Raw genomic sequence first — 18,974 nt, 5'->3', positions numbered from 1 at the left:
CAACCACTGCACCGGATGCCCATGCCTAAAATCTGCTAAAAAAATTTTAAGCTGTTTTGAAATGCACGCCCATGTGGGATCTTCAAAAAGTTCACAGAAGGCCAGTGGGTTAAGCCACCACCTGCAACGCCCTCATCCCATACAGGAGTGCTGCTTTGAGTCTCAGCTGCTCTACTTCTGAACTAGCTTCCTGCTAAAAAGTCTGAGAAGGCCATGGAAGATGGCCCAAGTGATCTGGACCACTGCCACTCATGTGGGAACATGAATGAAGTTCCTGGCTCCTAGCTTCAGTGTGGAACAGGCCTGCTTGTTGTGGCCATTTGCAGAGTGAACCAGCAGATGGAAGAATTGTCTTCCTCTGTTTCTCTCTCTCTGTCTCTTCCTCACTCTGTGTTGCTCTTTCAAATAAAAAGAACGTAGAACATGAACAAACTATGTATAATTTCGAAATTTTTCTGCCCAAAAGTAAACACCATTTAATCCCATTTTCCATGAACTTTCTGAAGTACCTTTATATAAAACAGCAAAGTCTTTTCCTATGAAAGCAAAAACAAAAGCACAACTCCCAGAAGCGATGCTTTTCAACGAGGAATGTCAATTATCAGACTGTTCAGAGGAAATAACAAACCAAAGCTGCTTACTGAAAAAATGCTTAATTCTCATGTACCTCAATTTTTAAGAAAAATAACTTTTTAACTTGAAATCATTCAGTAATTAAAGTTTTATTTAGTAACCAGATTAATCCATTTTTATTCATTATAATAAATAAGTTAGTATTTCAACAAGGCATTGTTGTCAAAATAATAATTCATCCCAGGATACTTTCAAAATGAAAAAAATTGCTTTCCCTTAGAGTCACTAATTGTATCAAGTTTTAATTCTTTCTTGTAGTGCGTACAATACGGAGTTTTCTTCACGATCAGAATGTCACAAAATATTCTACAGCAAATCTTGAAGTAATAAGTAGGAATTTTTAGCCATGAAAGGAATCTCCAAAGGCCACCCAAGTTCACCTGCTTCGCCTCCCTACAATCATCTCTCACAGTATCAGAATCTACCCCATTTTCCCGGGGAGAAAATCACATACCAGGATGAACTAAAGGGAGAAACTCTCTTTCATTTCACAGCTCGGGCCTGTGCAACTGACTCAGTAGGAGGGAGCCTCAACAAATGCGATAGACTGATATCCATACCTGTTTGTATGCCGTGACACTTGTTGAACTAAAAACCTTCTGGGACTGGTAAGGGCCAGAGCTACTATAGCAGTAGCTCCCACAGTTCTCACAACAGTTCATGGTGAGGTTGTTGGTAGAGTGAAATTTTGAAAAACACGCATCACTACAAAGACCGTGTACCACGTTTTGAAATTTAACTTCAAATCGAATCTAGGAGATAAACACACACACATCCACAATCAGGAGTCATTTTAAAAAAACAAAGTCTCCAGTCTTTGAGCAGAACCCCAATAAAGATGAAATGTAACTTACATCAGCATTCTTCTGACACATACTGCACTGAGTGGAAACGCTGTTGGTGTAGATGGTAACGACAGGTTTCTTCTTGAGCTCATAAGAAGACAGGCAGGATTGGCTGCAGAAATCTTTGCTGGGAGTAGAATTCTCAAACTGAGTGGTAACCACAGTCTTTGGATTCACAATGTCTCTAAAAACAAATCAGAAAGGCAAAATAAACCGTGTTCCTCCCAAATGTACCTTTTTCCTCTTTGGGAGCCGCAGGCACGTTTACCAGGGGGAACGCCTGCCTGGCACACAGAGGCTGGGGTGAGGCATTTGCAAACCTGGCTTGAGGACTGGTTTTCTCACTCATCAGAACGTGAGGCAGGCAACAACCATGTCAATTTTCTCCTGGATAAAATGTGTAAATAATATCTAATTCAGGCATGTGTTGAGGAAAAATTATGTTGAAAATACAGCCAGCCAGATGCTCATGACAAAAACAGTGAGGCTTCTGGCTCCACCCAAGTTTCATCCACTGGGGCCAACAGCTCTAGATACAGTGGCCATGCCATAACCATAGACCACAAGATACTTGTCCTCTTCCCAGCCAGCAGCTGCCAAGAGTAGAAATGTGGAAGTCTAAAACTTGGGGCCAGCGCTGTGGTGTAGCAGGTGAGGCTGGCGCTTGCACTGCTAGCATCCTTTATGGGCACCAGTTCAAGTTCCAGATGCTCCACTTCTGATCCAGCTCCCTGGTAATATGCCTGGGAAAACAACAAAAGACAGCCCAAGTCCTTGGGCCCCTACATCCATATGGGAGACCAGGAGGAGTTGGATCAGCCCAGCTCCAGCTGTTGTGGCCATTTGGGGAGTGAACCAGTGGATGGAAGATATCTCTCTCTCTCTCTCTCTCTCTGCCTCTCTGTAACTCTGCCTTTCAAATAAACAAATAATTCTTAGAAAAAAAAAAAAAGCCTAGGGGCCAGTGCTGTGCCATAGCGGGTAAAGCCTCCGCATGCAGTGCCGGTATCCCATATGGGTGCTGGTTCGAGTCCCAGCTGCTGCACTTCCGTTTCAGCTCTCTGCTATGGCCTGGGAAAGTCCTTGGGCCCCTGCACCCACATGGGAGACCCAGAAGAAGCTCCTGGCTTTGGATCGACACAGCTCTAGCCGTCGCGGCCAACTGGGGAGTGAACCAGCAGATGGACGACCTCTCTCTCTCTCTCTGCCTCTCCTCTCTCTGTGTAACTCTTTCAAAAAAATACATAAATCTCTAAAAAAAAAAAAAGAAAGAAACCTAAAAGTTAAAAATGAGGGGTCAGCATTGTGGTACACTGGGTTAACCTACTGCCTGCAACACCAGCACCCCATAATAGTACCAGTTCAAGTCCTAGCTGCTCTGCTTACAATATAGCTTCCTGCTAATGTGCCTGGGAAGACAGCAGAAAATGGACCAAGTACTTGGGCCCCTGCCACCCATGTGGGAGACCTGGATGGAGTTCTGGATTCCTAGCTTCAGCCTGGCCCAGCTCCTGCTATTGGGGCCCTTTGGGGAGTGAACCAAAGATAGAAGTGTCTCTCTCTCTCTCTCTCTCTCTCCTCTCTTCCTCCCTCCCTCCTCTCTGTAACTCTGCCTTTCAAAACAAAAACATAAATATTTGTTAAAACTTTTTTTAACGATTTATTTATTTATTTGAAAGGCAGTTACAGAGAGGCAGAGACAGAAAGAGAGAGAGAGAGGCCTTCCATCCAATGGTTCACACCCCAATTGGCCACAACAGCTAGAGCTGCACCAATCCAAGGAACCAGGAGCTTCTTCTGGGTCTCCCACATGGGTGCAGGGGCCCAAGGACTTGGGTCATCTTCTACTGCTTTCCCAGGCCACAGCAGAGAGCTGGATAGGAAGTGGAGCAGCCAGGACTTGAACCAGCACCCATATGGATGCTGGCACTGTAGGTGGTGGCTTTACCTGCTACGCCACAGCACTGGCCTGTTAAAACTTTTAAAAAATTGGCTGGCACCACGGCTCACTAGGCTAATCCTCTGCCTGTGGCACCGGCACACCAGGTTCTAGTCCCGGCTGGGGCACCGGATTCTGTCCCGGTTGCTCCTCTTCCAGTCCAGCTCTCTGCTGTGGCCCAGGAGGGCAGTGGAGGATGGCCCAAGTGCTTGGGCCCTGCACCCGCGTGGGAGACCAGGAGGAAGCACCTGACTCCTGGCTTCGGATCAGCGCAGCACGCCGGCTGTAACAACCATTTGGGGAGTGAACCAACGGAAGGAAGACCTTTCTTTCTGTCTCTCTCTCTCTCACTGTCTAACTCTGCCTGTCCAAAAAAAAAAAAAAACTTTTAAAAAATTATAAGTGCAAGATTTTGGGAAACAGGTGAAATACCAAAGATTAATAAAAATTAATTGGGGTTAGTGCTGTGGTGTAGCAGGTGGAGCCACTACCTGAATCCCATATGGACATTGGTTCAAGTCCCGACTGCTCTACTTCTGATCCAGCTCCCTGTTTATGTGCCAGGGGAAAGCAGTGGAAGATGGTCCACATCCTTGGGCCCCTGCACCCACACGAGAGACTCAGAAGAAGCTCCTAGCTCCTAGCTTCAGATCGGCCCAGCCCTGGCTGTTGTGGTCACTTGGGGAGTGAAGCAACAGATGGAAGATCACGCTTTCTTGCTTTATCATTCTCTCTGTAACTGCCTTTCAAATAAATAAATCTTTTTAAAAAAAATTAGCATGATTTATAAAACTAGCTATAACTGAAAAGACCAAAGATATAGATGATAAAAGGGCTGTTAAGACTTTATCAGAGGACAGATGGAAATAAGAATGGGACAGGAAGAATACAGATTACTAAATAGTGCTGGCAGCTTTCTGAAGCCATTCTAGAAGGGCTGATTATTGCAAGCAACACTGATGGCGACACCCTGGTAAATCAGAGGCTGAGCACTGCCAAGTGTAAAACAAAGTCAGTGATTAGAAACATCAGAGCAGGCTACAAAGTAGAGAAGAAAACGGTAATAATGCTACCCACTTCAGTAAGCCTGTGTGCCACACAGTGTTCTTTACTCAAAACACCCAATTTATCACAAAACACTATGAGGCGAGCATTATTCAAACAACCACTTCACAGATGAGGAGACCAAATCAGACATTAAACGGCTAGTCAGAGTCACAGTGCAGTCTGGCAGTGAAGCCAGAAAACACATCTAGGGAGGCTGCAGGAAATCACGCCACTCTCCTGCCTCCCGCCCAGTCTCTTCATCATACAGGGCTGGTCCACAGTAAACCATGGAAGAACAGTAACAGAAATTATTTTAATTTTCTACAACTAAGCTAACATTACAAACATGATGGTGCATCTTGGAAGCCAAGTGGATATGCTTCACATCAATGAAGTATTAATTCTGTAAAGTGACTTTTCCCTAAAATCACAGCAACAAAGAATGTTATTTAAGTGGCCAGCACTGTAGTACAGTAAGTTTAGCCTCCGCCTGCGGCACCACCATCACATATGGGCACCGGTTCATTAGGTTCATGACCCGGCTGTACCTCTTCCAATCCAGCTCTCTACTAATGGCCCAAGAAAGCAGTGGAAGATGGCCCAAGGGCTTGGGCCCCTGCACCCACACAGGAGACCCAGAAGAAGCTCTTGACTCCTGGTTTCAGAATAGCTCAGCTCTAGCTGTTGCAGCCAGTTGGGGAGTGAATCAGCAGATAGAAGACCTCTCTGTCTCTCCTTCTCTCATTGTCTGTAACTCTACCTCTCAAATAAATAATAAATATTTTTTAAAAAAAGCTACTGATAAGGGTGATTAATTTTAAGGAAATAACACTGTAGACACTTGGATAACAGATATCCAGAAACAAAAAACTAAATTCACTCTTTCAGATTGGTTTGATTAGAAAATATAAAGTTAAGGCACTAGAAGTGTTTTTAGAACAAAACTAAATTTTAAGTAAAACATTTAGAAATTCTTCTCTCCTTAGATGGTGAATTCCATTTCAGCACCATCTACTTTTAGAGAACTTACGCCAGTATACTAGAGATTAAAAAAAAAAAAAAAATGGCTTGAGCTGGCATTGTGGCACAGTGGATTAAGCTGCCACTAGGGATGCCCACATCCCATTACGGTTCTGGCTGCTCCACTTTGGATCAAACTCCCTGCTAACACACCCGGAAAACAGCAGATGATGGCTCAAGTCCTTGAGTACCCACCACTCACTTAGGTGACCTAGATGGAATTCCTCACTCCTGGCTTTGGCATGGCACAGCCCCAGCTATTACAGTCATTTAGGGAGTAAACCAGCAGGTGGAAGATCCATCTCTCTCTCTCCCTCTCCTCCTCTCTCCCTCTCTCTCCACAAGTGGAAGAGAGTGAAATCTAGTCTAGGCAATACTTCCAATACAAAGTCCCTTATTCAACATTGCAAACCTGTGGTATCCGCAAATGCCTCCAGCAGCTAGAAAGCTATTTCTATTGTAATGTGCAAAACAGATTTAAGGTAGCAATAACACATCTGAACCATGCATACTAAAAAAAATAGACAGTAACAAGGGATGTTATGAAGAATTTTATACTTCGAACAGTTTGTGCAGGTTTTCCTGGGAACAGGCGGCGGCTGGCAGACAGGTGAAGGATTTCTGGAGATGCAGCGCGTGGAACAGAAGAGCTGAGTAGATCCTGTCTTGTGATATGCAGTCTGCCCCTTATAAAGCATTTTTTTACAACCAGAACAAAAAACCTGAAGAGGTATGGCTGGAACCACAGGAAGCAACATTTTGGGGCCAGGAGTTGCAAGAGGCAGCTGAAAGCCTGGGGTGAACTGTTGAGCTGCCAAAACAGGAACAGAACAGTGTTAGTGTCAACGCTAACACACACACTTTCTCCTTCTTGGAAAAATTCTCCACATGAATAAGGAAATAAGCTACTGAAACAGAGGACTTCAAACTTCTTTGGTCCTGACTCATGGTAAAAACTACCTTTTACATTACAACCTGCTTCTCTCACATGCACACATTTGTGCATGTGTGTAACCGAATGCCTAAAATAGAAATTTTATGAAACAATACAATTCCTTACTATGTGCATCCAACTCTGACATAATCTGAATCTGTTTTATTTTTTTAAATACTGGTGAAGACTAGCTGCTCTAACGTTAGGGAGGGAAGGACACACGGTGGTGCTCTCAATTCTAATGGTCAGCACCAACACACACTAACCGCCATGAACTCACATAGTTCCATTCTTACCAAGAGGACTGTCACTAACTGAAAACACAGCACTAATTTTCAGTTCACTTTCTTCAGTTTTTGGCTGTTGGGTATGTCCATAATCCTTTAAAAAGAGAGAAGGAGAGAGAGAAATTATTGTAACATGTCTAGTAAAACAGAAATTCAAGCAAAAAATGATTCTATCTTTTCATCTCTTACACATTCTAATCATAATCACATTCACAAATACCACAGAAGTCAAAACGTGCAAATTATTAGACTGGATTTCATCTTAGCAAAGACAATCTTTCAGAATTGGAGATCCATTTATAATAGCTGTCTCTGCTTTTCAAATGCAGTGTTGATACACGGGAGTAATACATAACTATGTCAATTCTGAGCACTACCCGTTTTTGAGGCAATTTTTATTTACAAGAGTGCAATTAAAGCCGAATGATTTAGAGTCTGGATCTAAATTCATAATTTTAGACAACAGACTTACCAACAGTCATATCTGTCAGTAGCAGAAACGATACAACAAGAGTTTCAATGCAATCTTCTCTTTATACATAAAATCATGATAGCCTGAGTCAGCTTTATCCTTAATACACTCTTTAAAATGCTTTAAAATTAATGTAACCACAAAACTAGTTTTTAAAATCATTGGTGGAGAGGTACTGTGCCATAGCAAGTGAAGCTGCCATCTGCAGTGCCGGCATCCCATATGGGCGCCAGTTCAAGTCCCAGCGGCTCCACTTCTGATCCAGCTCTCTGTTGTGGCCTGGGAAAGCAGTGGAAGAGGGACCAAGTGCTTAGGTCCCTGCACCCTATGTGGAGACCTGGAAGAGCTCCTGGCTCCTGGCTCCTGGCTCCGGATCGGCACAGCTCTGGTCATTGTGACCATTTGGGGAGTGAACCAGCAAACAGAAAATCTCTCTCCCTCTCTCTGTCTCTGCCTCTCTGTAACTCTGCCTTTTTTTTTTTTTTTTCCAACCTCCACCCCTATTCACCTGACTGTAACTCTGCCTTTCAAACAAATAAATAAATCTTTTGGAAAATTAATTAATTAAAAGATGAAATGAAATCATTGGGGCAGGGGGTGGCACTGTTAAGCTGCTATCTGCAGCGCTGGCATCCCACATGGGTGCTGACTTGAGTCCCATCTGCTCTACAACTGATCCAGCTCCCTGTTAATGTACCTGGGAAAGCAGTGGAGGATGGTCCAACTGCTTGGACCCCTGCACCAGTGTGGGAGACCAAGATGACGCTCCTGGCTTTGTTCCTGGCTCCTGGCTTCTTGGCACAGCCCTGGTTACTATGGCCATTTGGGGAATGAACCAGTGAATAAAGATCTCTCTCCTCTCTCCATCCCTCCTTCCCTCTGTAACACTTTCAAATAAATAAACAAATCTTAAAAAAAAAAAAAAAAAAGATTATTGGGTTTGAGTCCCAGCTGCTCCACTTCTGATCCAGCTCCCTGCTAATGTGCCTAGGAAAGCTGCTGAAGATGGCCCAGGTGCTCAGGGCCCTGCTACCCACCCGGAAGACCTGGATGGAATTTCTGGCCTCTGGCTTTGGCCTGGTCCAGCCCAATCATTGTGGCCATTTGAGGAATGAATCAGCAGATAGATGATCTCTCTCTCTCTCTCTCTAACTACACCTTTCAAATAAAGAAATAAATCTTTTAAAAATTTTTTCTAATTAAAAAAAGTAAATCATATATACCTATCTTGAAAACAGCTATCTTTTATTCATTTATTCTGAGAATACAACCTTATATTCTTTTATATGTGTGTTAAAATAGCCTTACATATTTCAAAACAGAAAATTTTTTAAAAGTAGCCTTTTCTGGAACAATGGTAATAATCAATGATAGTTGTATCTTCAATCTCCCTACACTTAGCAAAATTAATGACTGGCTATGTCACTTTCAAAGTTATCGACGGGGGCCAGTGCTGTGGCGCAGTAGGTTAATCCTCCGCCTGCAGCGCCGGCATCCCATATGGGCACCAATTCTAGTCCCGGCTGCTCCTCTTCCAATCCAGCTCTCTGCTGTGGCCTGGGAAAGCAGCAGAAGATAGCCCAAGTCCTTGGGGCCCTGCACCCACATGGGAGACCAGGAGGAGGCACCTGGCTCCTGGCTTTGGATTGGCATGGCTCCGGCCATTGCGGCCATTTGGAGAGTGAACCAACAGACAGAAGACCTTTCTCTTTCTCTCCCACTCACTGTCTATAACTCTACCTCTCAAATAAATAAATAAAATCCTTGGGGAAAAAAAAGTTATTAACTACTGAATGCCAGAGACTAGGAACCACTGCATTAATTCACCACTTCCTACGATGGGTAATATGGCACCTAGGATAGGAATATCATCTATACAGATGAGGAACATACAGCTTAGAGATGTGTGGCAACTTGTCCAAGATCACAAATATACTATTTGCACAGATGAGCACCAAACCCCAGGCTCTTAGTTCCAAAATCCATGCTGTGCCCCTCATAGATATCAAATATCACATAACTGCTACCTATCTTGCAACTGACATTAAGTTCCCCTATTGCAGTCTCTCCCATTTCCTTTCTCTCGTAACACCAGTCATAACATCATTTCATATTTGGGTAATAATCTGACTAATGCCTAAGACCCTCCTCCTGAGGCCCCTCCACCATACGAAGACTAGAGACTGAAAGGACCATGTCTACCATGTACAGGCTCTTTATCTGTTTTTCACTTCTGCATACCCAATGCCCAGCACCATCACACAACACAACAGAAAAGGCTATGGGTTCCAAGAGTAAACAGAAACAGATGTGACTCTGGCTTTACGTTATCTCATCTTTCTTGGGAGCAGGTGTCTGGTGCAGGGACACCACCAGGGACATCCGCATGCCAGGTTGGAAGTACACCATTCAAGGCCTGGCTCCTCTGCTTCCACCTGGCTTCCTGCTAATGGGCACCCCGGGAGGCAGCAGGTGAAGGCTCAAGTACTAGGAGCCCTGCAGTCCACATGGAAGACCCAGATTGGGTTCCAAGCTCCTGGCTTCAGCCTGGTCCAGCCCTGGCTGTTGTGGGCACTTGGGAAGCAAACCAGCTGATGGAAGACCTCTCTCTTTCTATCTCTCTTTAAAATAAAATTAAAAATGCCAGCGCCACGGCTCAATAGACTAATCCTCCACCTAGCGGTGCCGGCACACCGGGCTCTAGTCCCGGTCGGGGCTCTGGATTCTGTCCCGGTTGCCCCTCTTCCAGGCCAGCTCTCTGCTGTGGCCCGGGAGTGCAGTGGAGGACGGCCCAAGTGCTTGGGCCCTGCACCCCATGGGAGACCAGGATAAGTACCTGGCTCCTGCCTTCGGATCAGCGCAGTGCGCCGGCCGCAGCGCACCAGCCGTGGCAGCCATTGGAGGGTGAACCAATGGCAAAAGGAAGACCTTTCTCTCTGTCTCTCTCTCTCACTATCCACTCTATCAAAAATAAATAAATAAATAAATAAATAAAATTAAAAATACATAAATAATTTTAAAAGTCTTTTTTGGTTTCAATTTCTTTATCTGTAAATAAAGATAAAGATATTACTTAGCCCAGAGTCCATTCCAGGGGGATAGACAATTTAATACAAATAAAGCAGGCAGTATGATGCCCTCCAGTTAGCCAAAAGCATGTAGGATATGCACACAAAAATCTAGATTTTATACTTTGTAATTAGAACATTTAATAAATATTTGTTGAATGAACAGATCCAAGTCCCTTCAATCCAACGTAGATGTTTTTAAACACTAGTTTACATTTAAACAATATTTACTTATTACAATTTACAAAGAGGAGGAAGTTAAAAGAACTTTATTCTTCAATTCACCAAAAAGAAAGCTCTGGATTTCATTAGAAATGACTGCCTTATCAACTGACTCCCTAATATTTCTGTTTTCCTGTTGTATTTTCCTGGCTTCTTTTACTTCACAAAGTAACTCATCTAAACATCATCACTCACAAATCCCAACCCCACATACTTCCTAATTACCTATGGATTTCATATAAAACAAGATCTCTTTCAACATTCTGATTTCCCCCTCCGTCATCCCTACAAATTCACCAGCAAACTGGCCTCTTATGGGAGAAGGCAACTTTCTTAAGCACTGCTACCAGAGCCTGGGCCCTGAGTGCTTTCCCTCTGCCTCTCCCAGCACACTATCTTGCTTAGTCTTCAGCTTCCCTCTCTCCACCTCCACACTGGTTTCTTCCCCTCCTCTTTCAGTCTGTTCCCTTAGGAAGCACTGCTCTCTGCCCTCCCTTCTTAGCCAAACTTACAGGGAAAGTACTTGGCTCTTTCTCTGCTTCCTCACTTAGATTCCCTCCCTTCTGAATCCAGTGCATTCAGGCCACTGCTTCAACACAAACAAGGTTTAACAGAAACAATCATCCCACAATTGCCTAATCCCACGACCACTTCTAGGCTTGTACCCTGCATGACCTCTGACACATAGGGTGCTGCCAATGATCCCACTGTCTTCTGCTCCTGCTGCTTCAACCCATTAATACAGGGTTGAGTGGTGGTGGGACCTTTAAGAGGCGAGTAGGCTGTGAGAGAGATGCATGCCTTTCTCAGATAACTGGATTAGTCACCCAGAGAACCGGTTCTTACCCAGCTGGGCCACCCTCATGCTTTGTCTCCACCACACTCGTTTCCCGTCTGCTTTTCGGCCATGATGCCCTAACCAGAAGCCAAGCAGATGCCTGCACCAAGCTCCTGGGCTTCCCAGCCTCAGAACCAAGAGCCAAATAAACCTCTTTTTTTATCAATCCCCCAGCCCCAGGTACTCTGTTAAAAAGACTAAGACAGGCTCCTGTACCATGTGACCTTCAACAGGTTACCACCTGTGACTCAGCTTCCTTGTGTGTAAGATAGGAATAAAAATAACATCTAACACAGGGTTTCCAACATCAAATGGACTAATTTACATGAACTGCTTACACACAGTGTTCAAGGATTGGGAACTACAGTAAACGGAATAACAACTCACTGAATGAGTGGAGGACAGCTCAGCTGTGACTTTAATATCCAGAACAGAGTCTCAGGGCACAGAAGCTATAAACATTTTAATTTATTGGCTCTTATTTTCTATTTGTGAGTTTCATCCATGCAATATGGAAAATAGCACACACAATGTGCTCAAGTGGTTTCTACCAAGGTTCACATCCTCAATCATGAAAAAATATAAACCAAATAGAATCAAGGAGATCCCCATCCACTTAAATTCACAACCTATGTTGTTATATTCAGAAACAACACTTACTTAATTTATAGTACTGTACTTGTTAAGTTTGTGGAATACAGGCAAGGTATAACAAAAGAACTATTGGGTTTGGGAAAAAAAAAAACACCACCACCACCACCCCAGTTTGCACCCCAGCCACATAGCATGGAATACTGGTGGAGCCACCTATTTCTACCACTCAGTTTCCTCATCTGTGACACAAAAGCTCTTTTTCCCAATTACTGACCATGTACTCTGGACTAGACACTGTGCTTGGAATTGGGGATTCAGGTCCAACAAGAACCATTTCTGGCTTCAAAGACAGTGCAGTCTGGAGTGTGAATGTGGATGCAGGGAAGATGAGGGAATGGAAGCATTAGTATGATCAATATAAAAACAAAATTCAGGCACAGGCATTTGGTGTAACAGTTAAGACACTGGTTGAGGCGCCTGCATTCCATACTGCAGTACCTGAATCCAAGTGCCAACTCTGTTCCCACAATAGGAGGTAGCAGGTGATGGCTCAGGTGGCTGGGTCCATGCCACCCACATGGGAAAATCCAAATTGAATTCCTGACTCCTGGTTTTGGCCTGGACCAGCCCTGGTTGTTAGAGACATTTGGGGAGTGAAGCAGTCTCTCTCTCTTCATGCCTCTCAAATAAAAAATAAAATTTTTTTAAAAATAACAAAATTGAGAGTCAATATTGTAGCATAGTGCCTAAAGCCACTGTTTACAATACTGGCATCTCTTATGAGTGCCAATTCATGCCCTGGCTGCTCCACTTCTAATCTAGCTCCCTGATAATGACTTGGGAAAAGCAGTGGAATATGGCCCAAGTACTTGGGCCCTTGCCACCCATGTGAGAGATGTGGGTGGATAAAGTTCCTGGTTCCTGGCTTTGGCCTGGTCCAGTCCTGGCCATTTGGGCCACTTGGGGAGTGAATCACTTTCTTTGTAACTCTCACTTCAAAATAAATCAATCTTAAAAAATATATACAATAGGGGCCAGCCCTGTGGTATAGTGGGTAAAGCCATCGCCTGCAGTGCCGGCATTCCATATGGGCACCGGTTTGAGTCCCGGCTGCTCCACTTCCGATCCAGCTCTCTGCCACAGCCTGGGAAAGCAGTACAAGATGGCCCAGGTCCTTGGGTCCCTGCACCCGCAAAGGAGACCTGGAAGAAGCTCCTGGCTCCTGGCTTTGGATCGGCACAGCTCCAGCCATTGCAGCCAATTAAGGAGTGAACTAATGGATGGAAGACCTCTCTCTCTCTCTCTGCCTCTCTTTCTCTCCGTGTAACTCTGACATTCAAATAAATAAATAAATCTTTAAAATATATATATATATAAAATAATTCACTGAACTATTAGATAGCATAAAAAAGTGAATACAATAGAGAAAAAGAAAATGATTAATGACAACACTGAATGACAGTTAAACTATCTTACAAGAGGAGCGTATTTTTGCCAGGGAACCTAGTTTACTTTTCTCCTGCCTGTGCAAAAGGCAAGGAAATAAAACTCAACAAAATACACCTTTAAAGTGCAAAAAGTCGGCCGGCGCCGCGGCTCACTAGGCTAATCCTCTGCCTAGCGGCGCCGGCACACCGGGTTCTAGTCCCGGTTGGGGCGCCGGATTCTGTCCCGGCTGCCCCTCTTCCAGGCCAGCTCTCTGCTGTGGCCCGGGAGTGCAGTGGAGGATGGCCCAGGTGCTTGGGCCCTGCACCCCATGGGAGACCAGGAAAAGCACCTGGCTCCTGGCTCCTGCCATCGGATCAGCGCGGTGCGCCGGCCGCAGCGTGCCAGCCGCGGCGGCCATTGGAGGGTGAACCAACGGCAAAAGGAAGACCTTTCTCTCTCTCTCTCTCTCTCACTGTCCACTCTGCCTGTCAAAAAAAAAAAAAAAAAAAGTGCAAAAAGTCTACAAAGACTAGCAGTGGTGGGAAGGGTGAGCGACGAGAGTGAGAGGGAGCAATGACATCGCACCAACAGGTGTGAGCCTCATTCCGCAGGAGGCGGGGTCTTTACAAGGAGTGGCAGCACCTGCTCTGCAGTACAGTGCTTCGGTGGACTATGTGACCGAAGAACAGCTAGAAACTTAGAAAAGTCCAGATGAGAAACAATGAAATCAGGGAGGAAAAGGAAGGAACAGATTGAAAAAATACCTAAAAGGTAGAAACTGCAAAACCGAGCAAAAGAAAGGTTCCTTTTGGCAGAAGAAGAATGTTCCATGTGTATGGGACCTAAGTGTCCTGGATGCCACATCCCTTCCACCAGCCCCTCAGCCCAGCAGGCTAGGAAGGTCTGGAGTTCCCGGGTGAGCTGCAACCCACTTCACATCCCTATCCCAAATGACACTGCCGGTGAGATGGTGTGAGAAATTAAATACTACTTTTATTATTTTATTATTCTGCTGTTTACATTATTTACTATTTTAAATGTGATCGCTTTACTTATACAACAAAGTCAATAACCATAAATACAAAGCTGAAGAGATTGTCTAAAAAGAAGGAAAAATTCTTGCCAAAATAACTAACTGGTCTCTCCACATTGAACCTTGGACTTCTAATCTTGGTTTCTAGGGGGAAGCCAGAAGGCTCTTCCCAAATGCTAATCTACTTCATCCTACTGACCCACTTACGACCCGACAAGGCCCACGATGACCTACATAACCTGGCCCCAAACCACACGTAGAGACTTACAAGAGGACAGCATGGGCTCTGGAGTCTCACTGCCTGGATCTGAATCCAGGCTTTGCCATTTGTTGTGACCTACGGTAAACTCCTTGGCCTTTTTGTGCACTGGTTTTTTCATCTGTAAAACAAAGCTGCATAACTAGCAGTAATTAGTTAATAACATCGTATGCTACTATAATATACTAGATGTCCTGTAGCTACTACAGTTATCATCACTGTCATCACCCCTTTCATGCCTCTTCTATGCCAGGGCCACAGGTCTTAGCATTCTTCAAGTAACTATGCCTCCTTCCAACTCGGGCCTCTCCTATGGGTACTTTCCTGCGTCTACATTACTCTCCTCTAATCCCTTTGCACAGTTGATTCACTGTCATAATTCAGCTTACAACTCCTTCCCTAGCCACTCTGCCCCCAGTCCAAACTAGGTCAAAGAACTTTTCATAGTTTATATACATCTTTACATGTGTGTGTGTGTGTGTGTGTGTGTGTGTGTATAAAGAGAGGGTGAGCTTCCATCTGCTAGGTCACTACTGAAAGGCCTACACTGGCCAAGGCTGAGTCAGGCTACAGCCAGGAGCCAAGAATTCAGTCCACGCTGCCTATGTGGGTGGCAGGAACCCAATTACTTCGGTCATTACCTTTCAGGGTATGCATTAGCAGGAAGCTGGAGTCAGGGGCCAGAGCTGGGAATCAAACCTAGGTACTCTGGGATGCGGGGCATCTTAAACACTAACCAATCACTCCCTGTGTGACTCTGTATACTACCTGATCAACTACTTGTGTAATCTCGGTCTTTTTTTTTTTTTTTAAGATTTATTTATTTATTGAAAAGGTAGAGTTACAGAGAGAGAGAGGCAGGGAGAGAGAGAAAGAGAGAGGTCTTCCATCCACTCGTTCACTCCCCAAATGGCCATAACAACTGGAGCTGGGCCATTCTGAAGCCAGGATCCTGGAGCTTCTTCCAGGTGTCCTGCATGGGTACAGGGGCCCAAGCACTTAGGCCATCCTCAACTGCTTTCCCAGGCCACAGAGAAGAGCTGGATGGGAAGTGGAGCAGCCAGGACTGAAACCAGCACTCATATGGGATGCCAGCACTGCAGACCAGGGCCCCAGTACCTCTGTCTTCTTTACCATCCTAGAAGCTCTAAGAAAAGGGACATAGCTGACAGCTCAGTCCTGGACCCCCAGAGTCTGGCATAAAACAACTATCACAGACAACAGAATTATCTATGAAAAAATGGTAATACATATTACATTCTTTTCAAGAAAACACAGTTATTAAGAACTTCTTTCATTCAAAGAACAGGAAACTTGTTTATGCATTGTCTTAGTCCATATGTGTTGCTATAACAGAACATCACAACCCAGATAATTTACAAGAAACAGAAATTTATCTCTTCCAGTTCTAGGCCAAGGTCAAGGGACCACATGGGCTGAGGACATTCTTGCTGCATAAGAAGAGTGAGAGGGAGCAGGTGCATGTGTCCAAGAGGCGGCTGAACTAGCTTTTATAAAAGCGCACTAACCCACTTCCGAGATAACAACATTAGTCCACTGGTGAAGGCCGAGCACTCCTGACCTAACCACTTGTTGTTAGGTACCACTTCTCGACAATCCTGCGTTGGGAATTAAAAGGTTCCACATTCAAACCATAACATCTACCGAATGGGGAAAACACACTCGGGCTTGCTTTCACTTCCAAACCAATCACTGCCTAAGTAAAGAAGTTTCAACCATCAGGTGGGAGGAATTTTTAAAAAACCCTTTCTAAATCAACACGAAATCCTTACTTGTGCATCGTCAGGTTCTTCTTTAACTTTGTCCAAAAGCCCCTGCTGTGGTGCCATTGCTTTGTCCCATCCAACGTCCAAAGGTTCTTTCATTCTAAGCTTTCAGCCACATTCACCAGTCAAAAAACTAATAGTCTCCTTGAGACTGGGCACTGTGGACGCCTAAAACACAACACAAAGGACCAAGACTCAGGTTGATTCTCCTGTTGCTGTCACTGTTCCCCTTCACGTGGATCTTTGCTAGGAGGCTCCAGGGTTGAGCATTCGGAAAACAACTCTTGTGGGAAGATGACTAACTACTGCTTCCTCCTGCTTTCAGCGGGCAGTGGCTCCCGTTTCCCAAACATCTCTGAAGTCGAACACCCTGTGCACCTTCTCCAAGGGGTCTCCCTGATTCCTGGGAAATGGGTGTTAGGGGATAATTACGCACGGGTTTCACGGAAGGAGCACACCCACATGAACTTGGCCATTCCATGCCCCGTGAACTCTCCGAGGTCCCCTCATATGGAGGGAAGGCTGCTGACGGGCATTACGCCAGCCGACCTGGAGGAAGTGACCAAGCTGTGCAAGGGGCGGATTCGAGCGCTGGTTCCTATCCCGCGGGAACCAGGCGGTGGAAGCCCCCCGTCGGCTCCCCTGTCCCACCGCGGGACGCGCCAGCCTCCCGACCCGCACCTATGACTCAGCCTTTACCGGACGCCTCCCCAAGGGCTCCGTTTCTCGGCCCAAGGCGAGCCCAGCGCTCGAGATGCAGCCGCAGGGCGCCAGAAGGTGCGCCCACACTCCCCCGGCGGGCACCACCCGCACCTTCCAGGGTCACCAGCGGGGGTCAGGCCAGCGCGTCCGGACGGCCGTCTTCCCGCAAACAACCAACGCCAGCGGCCACTCCGCAGATGCCGCTTCCCCCGGCTGTACAGGGACCCAGCGGGACCGCGACGCACGAGGCCAGAAGCAAGCTCTCAGGCTAAGAAGGGTTCAGCCAGGCTCGCAAACGGACAACTCGGTCAGGAAGCCCGCTCCGAAGAACACGAGAACTTCTGACCACTTGCCGCAGCTACGGCAACGCTACGGGCGCTCGTCCCTCCCCCCCGGGTACCGCGTGCGTCCCCAACATTCCAGTTCCACCAGGAATTCCCACGCCTCGCGAAGGCGGCGCGCGGGACCCGCCAAGCGCCTGTCAGCGCGTCCCCGCGGCGGAACCCGCAACCCGCAGCCCCCGCCCCGCGCCCGCCTCGTCACGTGGCGCGGCCCCTCCCGCTGCCGCTGGAACGCACCCACCTTCCGTCTCCTGCGCCCGGAGTTGCACCCCCCGCGGATCAGGCAACGAGACACGAGGTCCCTCGCGCTAGACGGCGGCCAGGTGCTTTTCCAAGGATTCTGCGGGACTCATCCAAACGCAACATTCGGCCCAGTGCGCGTGCGCAGCACTGGGCTCCGCCCTTCTTTCCCGTCAGGCCCAGCTCTGAGCTGAGTGGACCTTCCCGGCATGCCCTTTTCCTCAGTTATGGTTGACTTCTTAAAGAGGCCGAGGCCGTTGTGAAAAGTTGGAGGAAGGAGTTTGGGGGAGGGTATGGGGGTTTTAGGTGACCAGTAAGGGCTCTGCTCCATTCTTTAATGTCATTTCCAGAAAGGTGGCCTGCTAAGAGAACACAATAAATAATAGCTGACATTGATTAAGCCACGTTCTTGTGAAACCCGTAGTGTACTTCCTGCCATTAATCTTCACCTCCATCCTGAAAGGTATAAATTTAATAAATTATAAAGGTATAAAGTTTATCTTCGAGACGGAAATGAAGAACTAATCAGCTTGCCCACAGTCAGTATTTGGGGTTATTTTCCTTTCGACCTTGTTTTGGAGATAGAGCCATGATTGGTGAAGCTGTCCTTTAGTCGTTTTGACGGCCCTATGGCATTCCATCTTGTAAATAGACCGCAGTTTAATCATCCGTTGATGGACAGAGTTACTTCCAGTTTGGGGTTCTTAAGAATCATGTATCTGTGAACATTTTTATCTTTTGTGGCTGGTATCTCACGTTTCAACTGAGTTGACACCTAGCAGTGAAATTGCTTATTTTATACTCACAAAAGTAAAGCAAATAGATAAGATCGGAAAATTGTAAAGGTAGTTGTTTCAGTTTGCTCTCACAGTAAAGGATTTCGATTGACAGCTTCCTAGCTGACTGTTGTTACTGTACATCTTTTTAGTGGCAACCATTCTGTTAGGGATCTGGTGGTATCTCACTGTGATTTTAATTGGTATTTCTCAGGTTACTGATGAGGTTGAGCCCATTTTCGTGTTTTTGGGTATCTGGCTAACCTCTCTGTAAAGTGCCTGTTCAAGTCTCTTACTCAGTTTCTGTTACTGAATTGTGGCTGTTTTCTTATGGATATGTGTGTGTGTGTGTGTGTGTGTTTCAGATATGAGTCCTCCATTTTGAATGTACTTGCCCTTTTTATTTTTTTAAATTATCCCTACATTATACACATGGATGGTGAGAAGTTACTTCTTCTTTTTTTTTAAGATTTATTTATTTTTTATTTGAAAGAGTTACACAGAAAGAG

At 45.6% G+C, this 18,974-nt stretch overlaps 1 protein-coding gene across 6 annotated transcripts in view; it reads right to left on the bottom strand.

The window, feature by feature from the left end:
• Positions 1-17,832, bottom strand: part of ZMYM6 (zinc finger MYM-type containing 6) — a 46,616-nt gene extending 28,784 nt beyond the window's left edge. Inside the window, exons 1-6 of one of the 6 annotated variants that reach the window (XM_008273706.4) lie at positions 17,691-17,832; positions 16,413-16,574; positions 6,715-6,799; positions 6,043-6,295; positions 1,488-1,662; positions 1,194-1,385 (exon numbers count right to left, since the gene is read on the bottom strand). In XM_008273706.4, coding sequence (XP_008271928.1) covers positions 1,194-1,385; positions 1,488-1,662; positions 6,043-6,295; positions 6,715-6,799; positions 16,413-16,505 — 798 coding nt within the window. In that variant the 5' untranslated portion in view covers positions 16,506-16,574; positions 17,691-17,832. Of the gene's footprint in view, positions 1-1,193; positions 1,386-1,487; positions 1,663-6,042; positions 6,296-6,714; positions 6,800-16,412; positions 16,810-17,087; positions 17,358-17,690 lie in introns of those variants that run through there. The other 5 variants (XM_070078778.1, XM_008273707.4, XM_008273708.4 and 2 more) reach the window with 5 other exon arrangements.
• Positions 17,833-18,974: the final 1,142 nt, after the last annotated feature.

The sequence above is a fragment of the Oryctolagus cuniculus genome, chromosome 7, assembly GCF_964237555.1.
Source record: "Oryctolagus cuniculus chromosome 7, mOryCun1.1, whole genome shotgun sequence".
NCBI lineage: Eukaryota > Metazoa > Chordata > Mammalia > Lagomorpha > Leporidae > Oryctolagus > Oryctolagus cuniculus.
This window is presented reverse-complemented; position numbering and strand designations above follow the sequence as displayed.